Raw genomic sequence first — 21,281 nt, forward strand, 5'->3', positions numbered from 1 at the left:
CCGTCTCAGATCTGGCTGTCCTCAAGCTATGTAAATGCCTCTCAGGAAGACACGAGGACCTATCTATTATGATGACCAGGCCCATGTCCGGGGACAGGGGCAACAGACTTTCATCTATCAACCCTTTTCTTTTTTTCTTTTTGAGATGGAGTCTTGCACTGTCACCCAAGCTGGAGTGCAGTGGCGTGATCTCGGCTCACTGCAAGCTCCTCCTCCCGGGTTCACTCCATTCTCCTGCCTCAGCCTCCCAAGTAGCTGGGACTACAGGCGCCCGCCACCACGCCTGGCTAATTTTTTTTTTTTTTTTGGAGACGGAGTCTCGCTCTGTCACTCAGGCTGGAGTGCATTGGCTCCATCTCTGCTCATTGCAAGCTCCGCCTCCTGGGTTCAGGCCATTCTGCCTCAGCCTCCCAAGTAGCTGGGACTACAGGCGCCTGCCACCAGGCCCAGCTAATTTTTTGTATTTTCAGTAGAGATAGGGTTTCACCATGTTAACCAGGATGGTCTCGAACTCCTGACCTCATGATCCACCTGCCTTGGCCTCCCAAAGTGCTGGGATTGCAGGCGTGAGCCACCGCGCCTGGCCTATCAGCCTTTTTCAACCACTAAACTGGAAACACCCTGAACCCGCCACCTTGCTCCTGGTATCAGAGAGTCCTGTCAAGCATGACTGTGCAGAGGTGTTGGACTCAGTTTACTCTGGCAAACCTGACCTCCGGGACCAGTCTTGGGCATCAGCAGACTGGGAGCTGTATGTGGACGGGAGCAGCTTCATCAACCCACAAGGAGAGAGAGATGCAGAATATGCGATGGTAACCCTGGACACTGTCGTTAAACCCAGATCGTTGCCCCAGGAAATACTTCAGCCCAGAAAGCGGAGCTCATTGCTTTAATCCGGGCCTTAGAACTCAGTGAAGGTAAGACTGTAAACATTTACACCGACTCTCGGTATGCCTGTTTAACCCTCCAAGTGCATGGAGTATTATATAAAGAAAAGGGCCTGCTGAACTCTGGCAAAAAGGACAAAAAGGACCCAGAGAACGCAACTCAGTTTCAGCGTTTGCAGAGGTGCCGAGAGGCACTTCTGCAGAAGCTAAGAGTTGGTAAAAAGAAAGCCATTAATATAAGAAAAATTTCAGGGCCAGGCGTGGGTGGCTCACGCCTGTAATCCCAGCACTTTGGGAGGCCGAGGCAGGCGGATCACGAGGTCAGAAGATCAAGACCATCCTGGCTAATGTGGTGAAACCCTGTCTCTACTAAAAATACAAAAAATTAGCTGGGGCCGGGCGCGGTGGCTCAAGCCTGTAATCCCAGCACTTTGGGAGGCCGAGACGGGCGGATCACGAGGTCAGGAGATCGAGACCATCCTGGCTAACCTGGTGAAACCCCGTCTCTACTAAAAAATACAAAAAACTAGCTGGGCGAGGTGGCGGGCGCCTGTAGTCCCAGCTACTCGGGAGGCTGAGGCAGGAGAATGGCGTAAACCCGGGAGGCGGAGCTTGCAGTGAGCTGAGATCCGGCCACTGCACTCCAGCCTGGGCGACAGAGTGAGACTCCGTCTCAAAAAAACAAACAAACAAAAAAATAGCTGGGCCTGGTGGCAGGGGCCTGTAGTCCCAGCTACTTGGGAGGCTGAGGCAGGAGAATGGTGTGAATCCGGGAAGCAGAGCTTGCAGTAAGCCGAGATTGAGCCACTGCACTCCAACCTGGCGACAGAGCGAGATTCCATCTCAAAAAATATTTTAAAAAAGAAAAATTTCAGAAGTGCTTCAAGGAACTGACAAGAGCCTAAGTCAGTTTTATAAGAGACTCTATGAAGCATTCTGGCTTTACACCCCATTTAACTCTGAGGCTGCTGAACATCAGCATATGGTGATTACTTCATTTGTAGGGCAAGCCCAGGGTGACATCAAGCGGAAGTTGCAGGCGTGAATACCACCCAGTCTATAAAAGTGGCCACCAACGTGTATGTTAACTGTGACCAGGGAACAAAAGGGAAAGAGCAAAAGTAACAAGCATGGCGGCTAGGCACGCCAAAGTTTAAATCCCTCTCCCCAGCCCAGCTCCATCTAAAAAAAAAAAAAAAAAAAAAGGGAGGCTAAAGACCGGTGCCAGGAGAAGAGCAAAAGAAAAACAAGACTAAGAGTAAGTGTAAAAAAAGGAAATCAAAAGGAAATAGGAGAGACAGACAGCAGTGCATGAGGGCAGGGCCCATGCCATTGCCTGGCCCTGCCAGCTGGACGTGGGAGCAGAAAAACTCAGAAAAAAAAAAAAAAAGGAAAGTAAATTCAAGGCTTAAAGAAAAAAAGCCAATCTGTTGGCAACAGCTCTTATAAAAAAAAATTAACAATGTGAGAGGACATGGATGGAGATGCAGACATGGAAGAAGTCAAGTTAGGCAAGGATTCAAGAGCTGGACAAGGCTAGAGAAAGATTAATGTGCCAGATACAAAAAGAAAGAAAACTAGAAAGATAAATGTTCAGAAGGCAATGAGGGAAATGGCCAAGGCTGCAAGACAAAGAGGCCATTGGCCAAGGGCTGCCGCACCTTGGAGGAACCAAATTCTGACCTGATCAGGCTGGCAGACGCTGAAGGACGTGAGGAATGGGACAGACCCGGCACCTTCTCATTAGGCTTCCAGGAGCCCATGGTCACATTAGAAGTTAAAGGTGGCAGGATTTGGCCGTATCTGGATTCCAGTTTCTCACCGATGGCTAAGCCACTAGATGGAGTTACAAAAGGGGCAGAAAACGAACCCCTCCTCTGGGAAACGGAACAGGAGAAGGAGCCCTGCCTTGTGAAAACTTGCTTGTAGACTTTACAGAACTGCCCCGTGCCGGAGGCTGTCGGTACATGCTAGTGCTTGTTTGCACCTTTTCAGGATAAGTTAAAGCTTTCCCCACCAGGACACAAAAAGTACAAGAAGTGACTAAAGCACTGTTAAAAGACATTATCCCCAGGTGTAGACTGCCTCTAACTTTAAAGTCAGACAATAGGCCGGCATCTGTAGCTAAAATAGTGCAAGATTTAACAGGACTGTCAAAAATCAAATGGAAGAGACACACAGCCTATCGGCTGCAAAGTTCAGGAGAAGGTGGAATGCGTGAAGCAGACACTTGAGCAGCTACTGAAGAAATATTGCCGGGAAATTCATTTAAGATAGAATCAGGTTTCTGCCTATGGTCCTGCTCCGAGTCAGGTGCACCCCCACCAAACAAACTGGGTATTTGCCCTATAAGATTTTGTTCGGTCGGCCATCCCCACATCATAGGTCAAATTAAAGGTGACCTCCAAGAACTAGGGGAATTAACCTTAAGAAACAAATGCAGGCTTTAAGAATTGCCAAAGTGTTCATAATTAGGTACATAAAAATGTCGATAAGCCTGACACCCCTTTAAATCTAGTGACTCTGTTTAAGTTAAAAAGTAAAATCTAATTTCTCTAAGACCCACATAGGATAGGCCCTGTATGAAAATCTTGTCCACTCCCACTGCTGTTAAACTTGCATGTGTTGTGTCTTAGATTCATCACAGTCAGCTAACACTGGCAGCTCAGGACAAGTAGACCAGCCAGCAGGACGCAGATCATCCAATCCAGCTGATCCTGAGACGAGACCAAGCTGCTGCTGAGACCAACAGCCCTGCTCTGGTCACTCTGGAGGCTGACCAGTTTACACATGGCTGAAGTTTGAGGACTCGTCAAGCAAGTCACCTTCCCCACACTTGCTCAATTTATCATGACCCTTTCATGTGGACCCTTTAAAGTTGGAAGCCTTTAAAAAGGCCAAGAATTTATTTTTCAGGGAGCTCAGCTCTTAAGATGCAAGTCTGCCAACCCTCCTGGCTGAATAAACCTCTTCCTTCTTTAATCCAGTGTCTGAGGAGTTTTGTCTGTGGTTCGTCCTGCTACATCCTACCCAAGACTCAGTTTCCCCTTCTGCAAAACAAAGAGGTCACACCCAAAGGTGGCTGGAGTCTAGAAATACCATCTCAGGGACCACACCTTGTGCCTGCTCCTCTCCCAGCGCCCTGTGCTTCTATGTCCCTCCACGTCACCCCACGGGCCACCCCATTCATAGAGCCTGTCTTCCCCCAGATCTAACATTTTACAAACGAGGAAGTGGGGGCAGAAGGGGTAGGATGTAAACATGGGGGGGGTGTGTGGCAGGGCTTCTCGCTCCAGAGCTGGGTCTGTACCCATCCTGGATGTCCCCTCTGCCTCCCAGGAGGAGTGCCTCCCTCTCTGCTTAGGACCGTGGTCGTGATGCCATGGTCACCTTGGTGGTTCCTGTAGTCTCGATCCTCCTCAGGTTTGGCACAGGCAGCTGTGCCAAAGCCTGTCCCTGCCTGCCCCCAGCCCGCCCCGGATACACCTGTCTGAGCCAGCACGCTGCAGGGATGATGCGCAAGCTGCTGTGGATGTGGACAGGCAGGGGACAGGGTGACAGGTGTCGGGGAGGAGCCTCCTCTATACCCCTTCCTGGGCCTGCCGCTGCTGCCATCTCCCTGGTGCCCTGGGTCTCCGTGGCTCCTGGCCCTGGGGCCTCTGGGCCAACCTGGCACCTGGGAGGTGCTCATCACGGCCCCCACCTGCCAGCTCCCTGCCTACCTGGGAGGGCGGTGAGGTCTTCTGGACCACGCCCACACTGGTGGCCTGTGAGGATTTAGATAGGGTAGCAGTGAGGAACTGCAGAGCCCCTCTCCTCTGTGTGGGATGGAGCCCCCAGCCGCTGCCAGTCACGTGGCTCAGCATGTGACAGCCCAGCCCTGCCGTTCTCTGGAGCTCAGCCAGATCGAGCGGGTGCCAGGCAGGGCTGGGCAGGGGCTGAGTCTGTAGGTCTCAGCTGGGAGTGAGGCCCAGAGAGGGCAGCCACTGGTCTAAGGCCACACAGCAAATCAGGGACCCATCTTGGTGGGTACTGGCAGGTGGGAAGGGTGTTTCAGGATCCCGAGGGCCCCCTCCCTGGCCAGGGAGCTGTCGAGGAATTCCCCCAACTCACAGGGGTTGAACTTGTCATGAATGCAGGAGCAACTGGGAGAAGGCCGCCGAAGAGGCCTGTCCTCCTGGGACAGGAGGGCTGGGCCCTCCCCAGTCTGGGTTGGGTGCCCCTCACTACTCCTCAAAGCTTCAGAGGCTCAGTGGGGCCTGGGAGTCCCGTCCTTGTTGAGGGGAGCCCAGGGTAAATGGGGAACCCTCTGCGTATGGCACCAGGAGGACTCGTTTTTGAAGCCAGCTCTGGGGTGAGGGGGCTCTGCCAAGGCCCAGGCCAGCCAGGTGGGGCAAATGGAGGGGAGCTCAGGGATCTGGGCCAGACAGCTGCAGCCCCGCCTGCCCTGCCTCCTCCTCGCTGGGCTGACGCTTCCCCTCTTTGGGCCTCGGAGTTCCCATGTGAGAATGGGGCTGACTACAGTCCCGGGGGCATCTGTGGGTGAATGAGAGGGTTCAGTGGGCACGTACCTCGGCGCCCGGCATGGAGGGCGTTAAGCATGAGGTCTGGGCTTAAATCCTGGTTCTGTCACTTACCTGTGTGACCTAGGTTAGCGTCTTAACCCCCCGTGCCTCTGCCTTCCCATCTATAAAATGGGATGTGTAAGAAGAACGTACCCAAGTGATTGTGAGACCGAAACAAGTCATTCCATGTACATGGGCCTGGAACTGTGACCATTCCAAGTGCCCCAGCCCCTCTGGAGGGGTCTGAGAGCTACCATCCTAACTCCAGGACAGAAGCATGGGCAGGGCATGAGCATGGCATCAGGTGGAATCATTCATTCATTCATTCATTCATTCATTCATTCATAATTCATTATTCATTCCCTCACTTCTCAGACACACACCCCTGAGCCTGGCTCACAGGGCCTCAGACCTGCCCGAGAGCATCTCACTGCCGCACCTGCCCACAAGTAACCTTGAACAGGTCACGTTTCCTTACTGGGCCTCAGTTTCCCGAACTGTAAAATGGGGCTGACTCTAGCTGCTTCACACAGCTACCGTGAGGGTGAAATGAGAGCCGACCTGATGGCACCTGGTGCCCAGGAGGTGCCCAGAGCATGTGAACGTCCTCCTGCCCTCCTGAGGAAGTAGCTGCCCCAGGCCTTGGCCCTGAGGCCCTGGTCCTGCCTCCCACTCCCTCCCTAGCAGCCTGGAAGGCTGGACCCACCCTGGCTCCTCGGAGAGGCAAAGTTAGAGGCTGCAGGGGCACAGGGCCCAGGACACAGTCAGAACTCACGGGCAACCGTGAATGCGGGTTACTTGTTCATTTATGCACTCAACAACCCTTTACTGAACACCTACTGTGTGCAGATACTTCACACAATTTTCACAATTCCCAGACATTATTGACTGTGCTTTCCAGCTGGGTCACACAGTGACAAGGACACACAGGGATCCACACCCAGCCAGTCCTGGCTCCCCGGCCCACGGTGCTTCCAAGGTGCCTGGAGCCCTCGCACAGGAATGGGCTGGGGTCTTCAGCTCTGGGTGAGCCCCTTGCCACCAACTCTTGGGAGCCTCAAGCATCAGTGGAAAGCAACAGCCACCTGGGAATTTGCTGTGCCAGGCACTGAGGAGAGCCCTTGGCACACCCTAACCTGGGGACCTCCCAACATCCTGTGAGCCAGACCCAGTGATCATCATCCCCATTGGCTTTAATGTTTAAAATATTGTGGAATCGCATCCATGCCAGGGAAGCGGTGTTAAGGGAATCACGTGGGCTGCCCAGCACGCTCCTGTGTCAGTGCAATGCAGAGTAACAATATTCCAAGAGGTTATTTCAGGGAGTTCCAGTTCACAGCAATATTTATTCTCTTCTGCTTGCTTTTCTTCAAGGAACATTGATCATTTTCATAATGAGAACTGAAAGTAAAGCCTTATTATAGAGACAAGCATTGGCAAACAGTGAGGGGGGAGATCTGGCTGCCCCTTCCTGGGGATGTGACTGTGCACTGTTGCAACCTGGATGGGTTGGCGTGAGTGCTGGCCCTGCTCAGATCTCTGTCCCGCAGGTCACCCTGGTGTGTTTATCTGGGCCACCCTATCAGCCTCTTAGGTAGTCTCCAGGCTCCCCAAGAGCAGCTCCATAAACCACCTAAAAAAATCCTTTCTGGAGAGAGGAAATGTATCAGTCAGGTCAGTCAGGGCTTAGAGCCTCCAGGGCTTTTTTTTTTTTTTTTTTTGAGAGAGAAGGTCTCACTCTGTCGCCCAGGCTGGAGTGCAGTGGCACAGTCTCGGCTCACTGCAGCCTCATCCTCCTGGGCTCAAGCAATTCACCTACCTCAGCCTCCTGAGTAGCTGGGGCTACAGGTATGCACCACCACACCAGGCTAGTTTTTGTGTTTTTTGTAGAGATGGGGTCTTGCTATGTTGCCCAGGCTGGTCTTGAACTCCTGAGCTCAAGTGATCCTCCTTGGCCAGTCAAAGTGCTGGGATTGCAGGCGTGAGCCACCGTGCCCGGCTGTCTCCAGGTGTTTCGAGTAGGAGACATTGAGTGCAGGGAGTTGGTGGCACAGCACAAGTGACTGAAGAGCCCAGGATGGGCAACCACAGCAGCTGCCACCACCCCCAGACCCAGAGGGACAAGGGGAGGAAGAGATGTCATCAGGCCCCAGAGGGTTGGGTCCCTCAGGGAAATTGAGAAGCTTGGGGGGCCCACTCTCAGCACTTTGGGGATTAAGGTGAGTGGATCACCTGAGGTCAGGAGTTCGAGACCAGCCTGGGCCAATATGGTGAAACCCCGTCTCTACTAAAAATACAAAAATCAGCTGGGTATGGGGGCACATGCCTGTAATCCCAGCTACTCAGGAGGCTGAGGCAGGAGAATTGCACTTTCTCATCATGCTGTGTAATGATGCCAGTGTCTGCTGTCTGAGAACGGCCCCCACCTTAGCCCTACTCTCCCACCTCCTCCCTGCCCCTGAGCTTCGGGCCCTGCCCTCCCTCCTGCTCCTTTCCTGTGTCCCACTTCCAGCCACCCACCTGCATGAATCCACCTGTCTGTTCCCCACATCTGCACTTGGGCATCCTCACCTGGAGAAAGTTCTATCTCCTGGAAGCCTGAAGCCACTGCAGATTCACACCTCCCTCCCCTGTCCCTCCACCTTCCCAGCAATCCTTGCGGGGCAGGAGGTGTTTGTCATCCAGTCACTCATGCATCTATCCAGTCACAAGTATTGATCACTCAGTAGGTGCCCAATGCCATCCTCTGCATTCGGGAGAGGATGTACCTGGAGAGCAGTTGGGGGAGGGGGTGCACAGGGAGGGCACGGAAAACCAGAAGGGAAGTGGAGGGCTGCAATCTCTGCAGGGACGGCCCCTTGTTCCCAGAGCTGAGTGGGAAGGAAGCCACCTGGGAGGAGCAGAAGGAAGAGCATTCAAACCAGGAGGAACCCAGGGGCCAGAGAATCTGGATATTTTCAAAAGTGGCCCCGTGGCTCCAGCGGGGTGCACAGCCAGTGCTTTGGAATGTCAGCCCCACCACAGCTCCCGCTGCAGCCCTGGATCCAGTGCCCAGCAGGACAGGGGCGGGTGGCTCTTGGCCCCACTACAGGATGGTGGCAGGGTTCCCCATGTAGTTCAGTGGGGGCCACAATCTCCACCTCCCAGGACCCCACCCAAGCTCCCTTTTGCACAGCCCAAACTGGAGCAGGATGGGGACATGGGAGGTGGGCTCTGGCTGTAGCGTCCTGTGGTGGGAGGTGTGGCCCAGCTGGTGAGGATACTGTCTCTGTAGGGCTCTTTGATGAGCTGTAACAGCAGACTTCGAGGTGGGGCTAGGGATGACCCAGGCAACCCTGACGGGAGCTTAAGGTGGGCCTGGCACTTTTCCAAGGCTTTGCATTAACTCAGTAATTCTGCCCTGGCCCTGGAGGTAGTGCCAAGTATTTCTGTTTCACTGTCAAGGAAACTGAGGAAACCGAGGCATAAAGAAATGGAGTTAATTCCTAAAGTCACAGGGCCAGGAAGTGGCTGAGCGGGAATTCGAACTCACACCCAAGGGGGCACACACAGGCACGCCCCTGCACGCGCGCGCGCGCGCGCACACACACGTGTCCTGGAGGAGGCAGCCCGCAGGGCGGGACAGGGCGGGGCGGGGGCAGGTCCCGCCCGCCGGGAGGAAGTGGCCGGGCGGTCGCAGGGGCTCTGGGGCCACCGCCGCGAGTCCGCAGTTGCTCGGGCCATGGAGGCGGAGCCGCCGCTCTACCCGATGGCGGGGGCCGCGGGACCGCAGGGCGACGAGGATCGGCTCGGGGTCCCGGACGGGCCCGAGGCCCCGGTGAGCGGGGACCAGGAGCGCGAGGGGCAGGGGTCCCCTGTGGGCCGGGGCGGGCCGGGGGGTAGCGGGCACCGGGGGGCATGGGTTCGGGGCGCGATCGCGGGTGCGAGCGGCATGCGTGGCCCGCAGCTGGACGAGCTGGTGGGCGCGTACCCCAACTACAACGAGGAGGAGGAGGAGCGCCGCTATTACCGCCGCAAGCGCCTGGGCGTGCTCAAGAACGTGCTGGCGGCCAGCGCCGGGGGCATGCTCACCTACGGCGTCTACCTGGGTAGGTGCCGCGCGGGCACCCGGGGCCGCCCCGCCCGCTCCCAGCCCTGCCCGGGAAACAGAAACCGCGGGCCACGGCCTCGCGCCCGCTCTCACTTCCCCTCCGCCGCCCTCGCAGCTGCAGCCACGGCCCCCCGCGGTGGGGGTGGGGTAGGGAGGTCAAGTAGCGCAGCGTCCCCAGGTCCCAGCCAGAGCCTCGGTGTGGGTGGGGGGCGGGGGTCCAGGCTCCGGGACAGACCTGCCCCCTTCGGAAATGGAGGCTGGCGGAGCAAGGCAGGTGGGGGTCTGGGCCCAGCTGGCCAAGTGGCCGCGGGCTGGCAGAAGGCGTGGCAACCCGGACCCACGCTGTCCTGAGGGGCGCTGCCAGAGGGGATGCCTTCGGTGATTGCAGGTCCCCAGGAGGCCTGCATGCCGGCTTCTGCTCGGTGGCGCCCAGAGCCAGGCTGCTCCCTCCACGCCGCTCCCTGTCCTGTCCCCAGGCCTCCTGCAGATGCAGCTGATCCTGCACTACGACGAGACCTACCGCGAGGTGAAATATGGCAACATGGGACTGCCCGACATCGACAGCAAGATGCTGATGGGCATCAACGTGACGCCCATCGCCGCCCTGCTCTACACACCAGTGCTCATCAGGTGGGCGTGGCTGGTCCCGTGGGATGCTGCGGTACTCCCATCTCGGCGGGGTGTAGAGGCCGACGGGCTAGGAGGCGTTCATCTGTCGGGTGTTTGTGGTGGGAGAGAGCAAGGGAGAGGCTTCTTCTACCCGGAAGCCTGAGAGTGAAGGGGGTGAAACTCGGATTTGGGGAAGGAAAGAGGAACTTTGCCTCAGGGCACATTTGGTTTCCAGCAACAGATTCCCACGGGCTGAGCTCCCTCCCAGCTTGCCTGGGTCTCATGGGACATCCTCCTCTCCAGGCCTCCTGGGAGGCCTCCCAGAGCCACCCTGGCCTTCTGGGTTGGGGCTGTGGAGTTAGGGGTTTCTGGTTGGTCAGCAAAGTCCAGCACCCATGCCTGGCCCAGTCGCTGTGACTGATGCTGAGGGGTGTTTCTCACAGACACGCATGGCGGGGCAGGTGCCCCAGGAACTCTGCCCCAGATCTGAGCCCTGGAGGCATGTGGCTCAGCCTCCCCATCACCGGTCCACAGCGCCCTCCCTGATGGGACCTGGAGACCAGTGGACAAATTGTGTGAATTTGAGTTCCCTCATCTTAAACAAACAAAAAAACAAAAAAACTCCATTTAAACAAAAATTTGAAAATTTAAAACATCTCCAGGTGCACAAGCAGGATTAGAATAACTGAAATCATAAAAAAGAAACCCCGCCTAAGGGCTCCAGGAAATCAGCTATCCATGCTGTCCCACCACCATGCGTGGATTATATTCACATCCTTGTCCCCAGAGCGCATGTGTGTGGACACGCCCGTGTGTGTGTGTGTGTGTGTGTCTGTGTATGCAAGCGGGCCATGTTTGCTTTCGCTTGCTTACTAATTTTTTTTTTTTTTGAGACAGACTCTTGCCCTGTCACCCAGACTGCAGTGCAGTGGAATGATCTTGGCTCACTGCAACCTCCGCCTCCCAGGCTCAAGCGATTCTCCTACCTCAGTGCCCTGAGTAGCTGGGATTACAGGCGCCTGCCACCCGGCTAATTTTTATACTTTTAGTAGAGACGGGGTTTCACTATATTGGCCAGGCTGGTCTTGAACTCCTGACCTCAAATGATCCGCCTGCCTTGGCCTCCCAAAGTGCTGGGATTACAGGCATGAGCCACCGTGCCCAGCGCTTGCTTCCTTCTTTTCACTGAGCATATCTTAGCCTACTCTACAGCCTTCACAGTTACGACTTTGCAAGATGGTAGCATCTTCTGCAGATATGGCGGCACTGAGTTGTTTCCTTGTTTTTTTTTTTTAATTAATGTGTTTATTTATTATTATTATTATTGAGACAGAGTCTCACTCTGTCACCCAGGTTAGAGTGCAGTGGCACAAACACAGCTCGCTGCCTCCTCAACCCCCACACACTGGGCTCAAGCAATCCTCCCGCCTCAGCCTTCGGAGTAGCTGGGCCGGCAGGAGCACCTGGCTCACACCTGGCTGAGTTTTATAGTGTTTATAGCGATGGGGAGTTGCTATGTTGCTCAGGCCGGTCTCGAATTCACCCGCCTCAGCCCCACAAAGTGTTGGGATTACAGGTGTGAGCCACCACATCCAGCACTCCCCCAATTTTTTAAACAATTATTTTTCCTAGGATACATTTTCAACAATGTCTTTACTAGGTCAAAGCCATACGAAAGGCTTTATGGTTTTTGGAACCTATCACTTCTACTAGTAGCAGTGAACTCTTGTCTCCTGTGTGCTGGGCACTTTATTTATTTATTTATTTATTTTTATTTTTACTTTTTTTTTTGGAAACGGAGTCTCGCTCTGTCACCCAGGCTGGAGTGCAATGGCACAATCTCGGCCCACTGCAACCTCCGCCTCCCACGTTCAAGCGATTTTCCTGCCTCAGCCTCCCGAGCAGCTGGGATTACAGGCGCCCATCACCACGCCCAGCTAATGTTTTGTATTTTTAGTAGAGACGGGGTTTCACCATGTTGGCCAGGCTGGTCTCAAACTCCTGACCTCGTGATTCACCCATCTCGGCCTCCCAAAGTGCTGGGATTACAGGCAAGAGCCACCATGCCTGGCCGTGCTGGGCACTTTATAAGTGCAATTTCATTCCCAAGAATTTGAGGAAGCTGCTCTAATCTTAGACATGAAGAAACCATGGTGTTGAACAACTTGCCCAGGTCCCACAGGCAGTAACTGGCAGACTGAAGGCTTGAACCCTGGCAGAAGGACAAATTCACATGTTCACCCCCTGCCAAAACTACCAGGCTGCTTTCCCAAAGGGTTATGCTGTGTGCATGACCTCTGGCTATATGTGCCACTTTTTTTTGAGATGCACTCTTGCTGTTGCCTAGGCTGGAGTGCAGTGGCGCGATCTCAGCTCACTGCAACCTCTGCCTCCTGGGTTCAAGCAATTCTCCAGCCTCAGCCTCCTGAGTAGCTGGGATTACAGGTGTGTACCACCACGCCCGGCGAATTATGTATTTTTAGTAGAGATGGGGTTTCACCATGTTGGGCCAGTCTGGTCTCAAACTTCTGACCTCAGGTGATCCGCTCACTTCCACCTCCCAAAGTGCTGGGATTACAGACGTGAGCCACCATGCCCAGCCTATATGTGCCACTTTTAAACCACATCCTCACGAGTGGTGAATGCACATTTTTACTGGCATTTTTACTTAAGGAGCGTAAATACAGAAAACCTGAAGATACCAGTAGTAGTTTTTGGCCTGATCAGCTTCCATGGCCTGATTGGGCCCTCAGCCTGTCACTCACCAAGCCCCTTCTATTGTCACTGTGTGACCTTTTCCCAGACCCAGAGAGGAGGAAACTTCCTGACTGACCACCACGGTTCTTAAGAGCAACGGACTGGAGGCAGGGGCACCAGGACTCCGGCTCTGCTGCTCCCAGCAGTGGGGCCTCTTCCTCTTTCTTCTCCCAGCCTGAATCAAGCCCCTGGGAGGCGTCCCTGGGCCCTACAGACACAGTGCATGAGCTTGGGAGGAGAAGGGGGAATGGGAGAGTCAGAGAGCCCAGAACACGCATGAGGTCTGGTTATACCCATGGGCCACTCTCCATCCTCAGAGTGGCGGTGAGAGGCCTGTGGTTTGGGCTCTGTGCCATATGGCAGCTGGGAAAACTGAGGCACAGTAGCTTGCCTGAGGCCACTCAGCAGGTCTGTGTATCTGAGATTCCATCTCAGGGCCCTCGACTCTCTCTACCTCACACAGCCCTGTCAGCTGGGACCTGCAGTTTTGGCCCCATTTGGCTTCAGGCCACCGTGGTCCAGCAGGCCCGTGGTGCCAGCATGCCTCCCACTGTCCGCAGGTTTTTTGGAACCAAGTGGATGATGTTCCTGGCTGTGGGCATCTACGCTCTCTTTGTCTCCACCAACTACTGGGAGCGCTACTACACGCTTGTGCCCTCCGCTGTGGCCCTGGGCATGGCCATCGTGCCTCTTTGGGCTTCCATGGGCAACTACATCACCAGGTGAGCCTGGTGGGCAGCAGAACAGGAGGCTGGAGACCTGGTCAAGCCTCCACTTTATTGCCAACTTTGGCTCAGGGATCACAGTCCAGCCCCTTCCACCCTCTGGGCCTCAGCTTCCCCACACCAGGGCTGGTCTGCCCCTAGCTCTGGGTGCAGGACACACAGGAGTGGCACAGGTCGGGCAGGGGAGAGCCTTCTCTCCTTTGTGGTCCAGGATGGCACAGAAGTACCATGAGTACTCCCACTACAAGGAGCAGGATGGGCAGGGGCTGAAGCAGCGGCCTCCACGGGGCTCCCATGCGCCCTATCTCCTGGTCTTCCAAGCCATCTTCTACAGCTTCTTCCATGTGAGTGCCACGTGGGTCATTGTTGGGTGGCAAGGGCAGACCCCCGCATTGAAGCCCATCCACAGTCTCAACCCTCTAGTCCTGTTTTCCTTTCTTTTATTATTGTTATTTTTAAAAGGCCTGGTCTCACTACGTTGCCCAGCTGGCTTTGAACTCCTGGGCTCCATTGATCCTCCCACCTTGGCCTCCCAAGCAGCCGGGACTACGTGCGCACACCACTGCATCTGCCCCAACTTCATTTCTTTTTCTTTCTTTCTTTTTTGGTGGGGGTGGGGGGCAGGGTCTGGCTCTGTTGCCCAGGCTGGAATGCAGTAGTGCAGTCACGGCTCATTGCAACCTTGAACTCCTGGGCTCAAGTGATGCTCCTACCTCAGCGGTCTGAGTAGCTGGCATCACATGCGTGTGCTACCACACCCGGCTAATTTTTTTATTTTTTGTAGAGATAGGGTCTTTCTATGTTGCCCAGGCTGCCCATCTGCCTTTCTTGAGCACACCCCAGCTTGCTCATCCATAGAGACCTCATCTGCCCCTGTCCACAGTGCTGGCCAGGAGGAGGTCTTCCTCACTGCGCGGCCCTGTAACCACGCTACTCCCAGAACTGGGAAGGCCCCTGTCCCCAAAAGGCTGTGCCTGGACGTGACTGTGACCCCTACCTGGCTCTATACCTGAGTCTGGTCCCAACTGCCCTTGTGTCTGCAGCTGAGCTTCGCCTGCGCCCAGCTGCCCATGATTTACTTCCTGAACCACTACCTGTATGACCTGAACCACACGCTGTACAACGTGCAGAGCTGCGGTTAGTCCTTATGGGGGTTGGGGAGGAGTCCCCAAAGCCTGCTTACTTTCCCAGCAGACACTGGGCCCTCACTCACAGGATTCAGGGCTGGCAGCCCAGTGCCCCACGGCTCTGGTGGGCAAGACACAGGGCCCTGTAGGAGTAAGTAGTTAGGACATCTGACCCAGCCAGGAGAGTGGGCGGGCAGGGAAGACTGCCTGGAGGAGGCACCATCTGGGCTGAGGCTGCCAGTGGGATCTTTCTTGGGGCCAGGCAAAGAGTCAGAGCTCAATCAGTGCAGGGGGTGTGTATGGAAATGTGAGGTCGACTGAGCCTTGGGGCAATAGGGTGGGAAGCAGGGGAAAGATGCCCCTTTCCCGGGGCACACCCAGCCCCAGTGGCCCAAACCTCCAAACCGCTCTCCGAAGGAACCCTGCCCTTGCTCTCACTCTCCCGCGCCTCCGCGGCTGGTGTGGCTCCACCCAGGTGGCTGGGTTGACTCTATGCCCTACTCTTCACTCACGGTGCTCCCACCCCCACCCTTCCCAGGCACCAACAGCCACGGGATCCTCAGCGGCTTCAACAAGACGGTTCTGCGGACGCTCCCGCGGAGCGGAAACCTCATTGTGGTGGAGAGCGTGCTCATGGCAGTGGCCTTCCTGGCCATGCTGCTGGTGCGGCCTGGGATGGGGGCAGGACAGTCTGTGAAGCAGAGTGTGGGTCTGGGGACCGAGTCTGCGAGAAAGGGTCTGGATCAGATGGAGTGGCCAGGGTCGGGTTGTGGCCTGGAGGGGGAGCCGTAGGCCTGGGAGCGTGATCTGAGTTGGGGAGTTAGGGCCGAGTGCTGCTGCGGGCATGAGGCTCGGAGGCGGGGCTGAGGCCTGTGGTCCGAGGCAGGGGTGGGAATCCAGAGGCCAGGGGCTGGGAGTGTGGTGGCCTGGCTTTGTGCTGAGAGGCGGGGCCTTGAGCTGGGATGAGGCAAGACCTGGACCTGTGGGTGTGTCTCAGGGTCGGGGCCCTGGGCTGGGAGGCGGGGCCGAGAGCTGGGGCAAGGCCTGGGTTTGTGGTGCATCTGAAGGGCGGGGCTGAAGCCTGGAGGCCGGGCCTGGGCCTGGCTGGCTGCCCCTCAAGTCATGGGTTCACAGGTGCTGGGTTTGTGCGGAGCCGCTTACCGGCCCACAGAGGAGATCGATCTGCGCAGCGTGGGCTGGGGCAACATCTTCCAGCTGCCCTTCAAGCACGTGCGTGACTACCGCCTGCGCCATCTCGTGCCTTTCTTTATATACAGCGGTTTCGAGGTGCTCTTTGCCTGCACTGGTATCGCCTTGGTAAGTACAGCCTGCATAGGATTGCCCGATAAAAGACAAGATAACCAGGTAAATTTGAATTCAAGTAAACAACGGATAATTTTTAATTACATGTGTAAGTGTGTATATGTCTATCCCAAATATTCCCCTCCTGCTTTCTCTTCCCTCTCTTACCCCCATCCCGTCTTTACCTTGGGCAAGTTATTTTAGCTTCTCTGAATTGAAATGGGACGGCACCCACAAAGCATTTGGTTCCTTGCGGAGTACAGCCCATGCTGTCTAGGCGCACTCCAGGCATTTTCACACTTGCCCTCAGAACCTTCCCCTGAGCCTTGCAGCGAGGTCAGGCAGTCCAGGGAGGGCAGGGCGTGGCCTAAGGAACACTTCTTGTGGGGAGGTCTGGGCTGTTCTGGACTCCAATGCGCACCCCTTGTCCCCCCCAGGGCTATGGCGTGTGCTCGGTGGGGCTGGAGCGGCTGGCTTACCTCCTCGTGGCTTACAGCCTGGGCGCCTCAGCTGCCTCACTCCTGGGCCTGCTGGGGCTGTGGCTGCCACGCCCGGTGCCCCTGGTGGCTGGAGCAGGGGTGCACCTGCTGCTCACCTTCGTCCTTTTTTTCTGGGCTCCTGTGCCTCGGGTCCTGCAACACAGCTGGATCCTCTATGTGGCAGCTGCCCTTTGGGGTGTGGGCAGCGCCCTGAACAAGACTGGACTCAGCAGTGAGTATAACTGTAGGCACTGGGAGTGGGGGAGGCGGGGCGGGGCAGGGGACTTTATGGTTATCTCTGGGCGGTTGGCTGGACATAGACATCCCAGGGACAGATATGGGGTCCCATGGTCACATAGGGTCCTGTGGACATGGCAGAGGGGCTTCCTGTGGACACTCCAGGGGTGGAAGGGAAGTCTCATGGACACAGTGGGGACAGATGGGTAGGGCCTGGAGACAGGTGTGGGAGTTCCATGCCATGAACATTCTGTTAATACCCCAGGGCGGGCACAGGGCCCCATCAACACTGGAGGGTCAGTGTGAAATCTCGTGGCTACACAGGGTAGGTGTGGGGCTCTGTGGACACCCCTTAGGGACAGTGTGAAAAACACATCAGGGATTCTCCCTTTTCATACCAGGGGACAGGGCCTACCTTGGCATAGTTTTCGTGACACTTGGAGCAGATGTTTTGGTCTCTGCCTCAGGCAGCGTGTGGTAGGAGCAAGTGGCCTTGTGTACACCAGGGCATAGATACAGACATGGGCCTTTGTATGGAGAGGAGCAGGCCTGCAGCTCCAACCCAGTCTGCTCAGTACCAGAGTCCAGCCCCCAGGTCTGGGCTGCTGGGGAACAGGGCCCTGTTTGCAGAAGGCAGCGGGTAGGCCCAAGTTCAGCTCCAGGATGTTCCCTGCCCACAGATGGGCACATGCAGTGACACAGCTAGCACACACGGGCACGGTCCTGCAGGGCATCCATGTCAGCATCTGTTCTGATGGGCCGAAGCTGTGAACAGTTTTGAACGTATGGCAGAGGTCATGCCTGCTGCTGGCAGGGCAGGGGCTTGCTCGGTGTCTCTGTCTGTAGTAGGGGCTGGAGCCCCACACTGCACCACAGTCTCTTGGCCGTTTTGCCCACGGATAGCCAATTCTGGGCAGAGTCCTGCCTGGGTATCTCGGACCTATGTTGTTCCCTGTCTGGTCCTGGCATCCCCTCTGCCCAGCTCCACATTCCGTCTCCTCCTTGTGAACCATGGGGGCTCTGTGTCTCTTCATAGCAGCCCTGTGGGGGTAAAGTCACCCTGCAGGGCCCCAAGACAGGAGTGTTCATGTCCTGAGTGCCTGGCAAAGGTGTTAATAGTGGCCCCTACAATTTGGCAGGTGCCATGCCCACTTTCTTACTTTAGAACTTCAGAACACAGCACACAATAGGCATAAGTTCATCTCACCACTGGGAAAAGCGGCTCTGGGGAGTTAAGTACCCAAATCACCCACAGAGCCGACATTACAGTCCTGAGAACGAGTACGCGTCTCCTGACTCCCGATTCATTACTCTTTTTGCCCACCCTGGGAGGACTCGTTGGAAAGGAAGCCCCCTCTCCATGCTTAGCTTCGGGTTTGATTTGCAGAGTTAGCAGCTGCAAACAGTTCGATCTCCCTAGCCCCAGCTGAGGAGGAGAAACAGCGCCTGCACGCCTGGCACTGCACACCTGGGGTTGGGGACAGGACATGACTAAGCACAGAGCTTTCTTCTTTTGAGGCCACGCATGTGGTGCAGAGCGGAACCACCTGCATCCACACAGCCCAGCGCACCTGCTCCTATTTCTGCTTTAGCGTGTGAGTGGTGTGGTGACTAGGGTCTCCACCAGGGGGCAGGCCAGGACCGGCTTACAGCACTTTCTAGGCGCTCTCCGGTCCTGGGCTGGGACTCACACAGGGCTTAGTAAAGTTCATAGGTGGTAGCTCGGCAGCTCCAGGCCCCAGGTGACACCTCTCCCCTGCCTGCCCTGTACCGCCTGCCTGCAGCACTCCTGGGAATCTTGTACGAAGACAAGGAGAGACAGGACTTTATCTTCACCATCTACCACTGGTGGCAGGCTGTGGCCATCTTCACCGTGTACCTGGGCTCGAGCCTGCCCATGAAGGTGAGGCTGGGCAGGGTTGGGGGCCCCATGCCCAATGACGGGTACTTCCTTAGCCCCTGCCCTGGCTTCACAGTTTCCTAAACGCCACCCCTTCCCAAGCCAGTCTCTGGGCCAAGGCCCCATTCCTGCAGCCCACTGGGTGGCCCTCAACTCAGCACCCCACTTACTGGCCCACCTCCAGCCAGTCTGTTTGCCCTTCTCTGAGGGGATTTTGTGGGTGCATCACAGCCGTCCTGTGGGCTCTTTGGTACCCTGTTCTCCAGATGTTGGGTCGTCTCCCTTCATGGCCTGAAGCAGGGCAAGGCCCTCATACTCTGCTCCCAAAAGATGGTGGCTCGGTCTAGCAAGTCCCAGTTGCTAAACATTTTTTAAAAATAGAACTAAACATAGCAGGGAATGGGCCGGGCATAGTGGTTCATGCTTGTAATCCCAGCACTTTGAGAAGCCGAGGTGGGCATATCATCTGAGGTCTGGAGTTCGAGACCAGCCTGCGTAACATGATGAAACCCTGCCTCTACTAAAAACACAAAAATTAGCTGGGCATGGTGGCATGTGTCTGTAATCCCAGCTACTCTGGAGGCTGAGGCACAAGAATGGCTTGAACCGGGGAGATGGAGGTTGCAGTGAGCCAAGATCATGCCATTGCACTTCAGCCTGGAGGACAGAGTGAGTCTCTGTCTCCAAAAAAAAAACAAAAAACAAAACAAAACAGTGAGCAGGCTGGGCATGGTGGTTCACACCTGTAATCCCAGCACTTTGGGAGGCTGAGGCAGGAGGACTGCTTGAGGCCAGGAGTTGAAGACCAGCCTGGGCAACATAGGAGACCCTGTCTCTACCAAAAATTTAAAAATTAGCTGGGCGTGGTGGCGCGTGCCTGTAGTTCCAGCTACTTGGGAGACTGAGGTGGGAGGATGGCTTGAGCCTGGAAGGTTGAGGCTGAAGTGAGCCATGATCATGCCACTGCACTCTAGCGGGTGTGGGGCGGGGGAGAAGGAGCAACCCTGTCTCGAAAAAAGAAAATAGCAGGAAGCATGCCTACAGATATGTGTGTATGTACTGAGCTATGATGTAAAATCATTCCTGACTGCGGGTTATAGTCAAAACCCCATGAAAAGCATCACTACAGCCCACGGGCGTGTCAGGGACACAGAGTGTTGTAAGCCCTGCGAAGGCAGGGCCTGTGGCCAGCAGTTTGTCAGCACCGGTGCATGCACCCTATGAGGCAAAGGGATTTGCATTCTCCCCTTACAGCGTGGGACACTGAGGTTCCCAGGGGCGTGGCGACAGTAAGGGACAGTGCTGGGATGTCAGCCTCGCCTGCAGGAGGCGGTCCAGGAAGCATGGTGGAGGGGCTGAAGAAGTTGAGGGCGGCTCCAGGAGGAGGGAAGGGCCTATCTCAGCGAGGGGCATAGGCGGGGAGGTGCGGGGCGAGGCGACCGCGGGTTTCTGGCATCCCTGTCCTTATGCCCAGGCTAAGCTGGCGGTGCTGCTGGTGACGCTGGTGGCGGCCGCGGTCTCCTACCTGCGGATGGAGCAGAAGCTGCGGCGGGGCGTGGCCCCACGCCAGCCCCGCATCCCGCGGCCCCAGCACAAGGTGCGCGGTTACCGCTATTTGGAGGAGGACAACTCGGACGAGAGCGACGCGGAGGGCGAGCATGGGGACGGCGCGGAGGAGGAGGCGCCGCCCGCGGGGCCCAGGCCCGGCCCCGAGCTCGCCGGACTTGGCCGCCGGCCCTGCCCCTACGAACAGGCGCAAGGGGGCGACGGGCCCGAGGAGCAGTGAGGGGTCGCCTGGTCCCGGGACTCAGCCTCCCTGCTCGCCGGCCTCAGTTTACCACGTCTCAGGTCGGGGAGACCCCCTCCGAGTCCCGAGCTGTCTTCAAAGGCTCCTGTCTCTCCTCCCCCACATTGGGGACGCCCCTCCCAGAGCCCGGGTCACCTCCGGGCTTCAGCAGCCCCCTCCAAGGCGGGGTGGAGCCTTGGGAACCCCTCAACCAAGAACAGGGGTTCGAAAACACAGCTGAAATCCCGCGGTCCCCTAGCACGCGCCCCAGCCCCGGCGCAGGGTCAGGGTCTTCTTGCGACCCGGCCCCGCTCCAGATCCCCCCAGCTCTTGGCCGCCTGCCCCGACCGCGTGGGAGCGCGCTTTGCATCTCCTATCCCCAGGGTCCGCCGAGAGCCACAATTTTTTACAGAAAATGAGCCATAAAGAGATTTTGTACTGTCCTGACTGGGGAGTCCTAGGCCGCGTGGGACGGAGCGCCCCTGGGGTGCACGCCCGGCTGACCCGGCCTCTGGGCGCCGTGGTGGGAGGCCCTAACCTAGGGGGACCGCTGGGAGTGCGCAGTGCGGAACCCCACTGGGGGCGGGGCAAGGTGTCCGTAGGCTCCGCCCACCAGTCCGTCCTCCCTCCTGAGGCCCTGCCCCTCCCAATATGTGCCTGCCTTTGCCAACCCCAGCCGAGAGAAAGGAGCGGCGGAGCGGCTGGCAGGGACCTCAACGTGTGACGGCGTTGCTGGTCCCCCATGGGTCCAGAGGGCGGGACAGACTCCGGAGGCGCACCCTCCAGGGGCCTGTGTAGTCATCCTCAGCCCTCCAGC

At 56.6% G+C, this 21,281-nt stretch overlaps 1 protein-coding gene across 2 annotated transcripts; it reads left to right on the plus strand.

Annotated features, from left to right (window-relative positions):
• The first annotated feature begins 9,069 nt into the window (after positions 1–9,069).
• Positions 9,070–20,911, plus strand: UNC93B1 (unc-93 homolog B1, TLR signaling regulator). Of its 2 annotated transcripts, XM_025357665.1 has the most exons (11): positions 9,070–9,269; positions 9,399–9,540; positions 10,019–10,172; positions 13,469–13,630; positions 13,845–13,977; positions 14,677–14,770; positions 15,299–15,423; positions 15,895–16,077; positions 16,500–16,773; positions 18,563–18,681; positions 20,153–20,907. In XM_025357665.1, exons 1-11 carry the CDS (start codon positions 9,174–9,176, stop codon positions 20,462–20,464), a joined length of 1,794 nt encoding a protein of 597 aa, XP_025213450.1. In that variant the 5' UTR covers positions 9,070–9,173; the 3' UTR covers positions 20,465–20,907. The 2 variants fall into 2 exon arrangements, with proteins under 2 accessions (XP_025213450.1, XP_025213449.1); XM_025357664.1 differs by having other exon boundaries at positions 9,083–9,540; positions 20,153–20,911.
• Positions 20,912–21,281: the final 370 nt, after the last annotated feature.

Source organism: Theropithecus gelada, chromosome 14 (genome assembly GCF_003255815.1).
Source record: "Theropithecus gelada isolate Dixy chromosome 14, Tgel_1.0, whole genome shotgun sequence".
NCBI lineage: Eukaryota > Metazoa > Chordata > Mammalia > Primates > Cercopithecidae > Theropithecus > Theropithecus gelada.

Bases quoted from the DNA above. Each gene is read 5' to 3' on its own strand.
- UNC93B1 (XM_025357664.1), top strand. From the start codon at position 9,174: ATGGAGGCGGAGCCGCCGCTCTACCCGATGGCGGGGGCCGCGGGACCG. The intron at 10,173-13,468 runs GTGGGCGTGGCT...CACTGTCCGCAG, and splicing joins TACACACCAGTGCTCATCAG to GTTTTTTGGAACCAAGTGGA. The intron at 14,771-15,298 runs GTTAGTCCTTAT...CACCCTTCCCAG, and splicing joins GTACAACGTGCAGAGCTGCG to GCACCAACAGCCACGGGATC.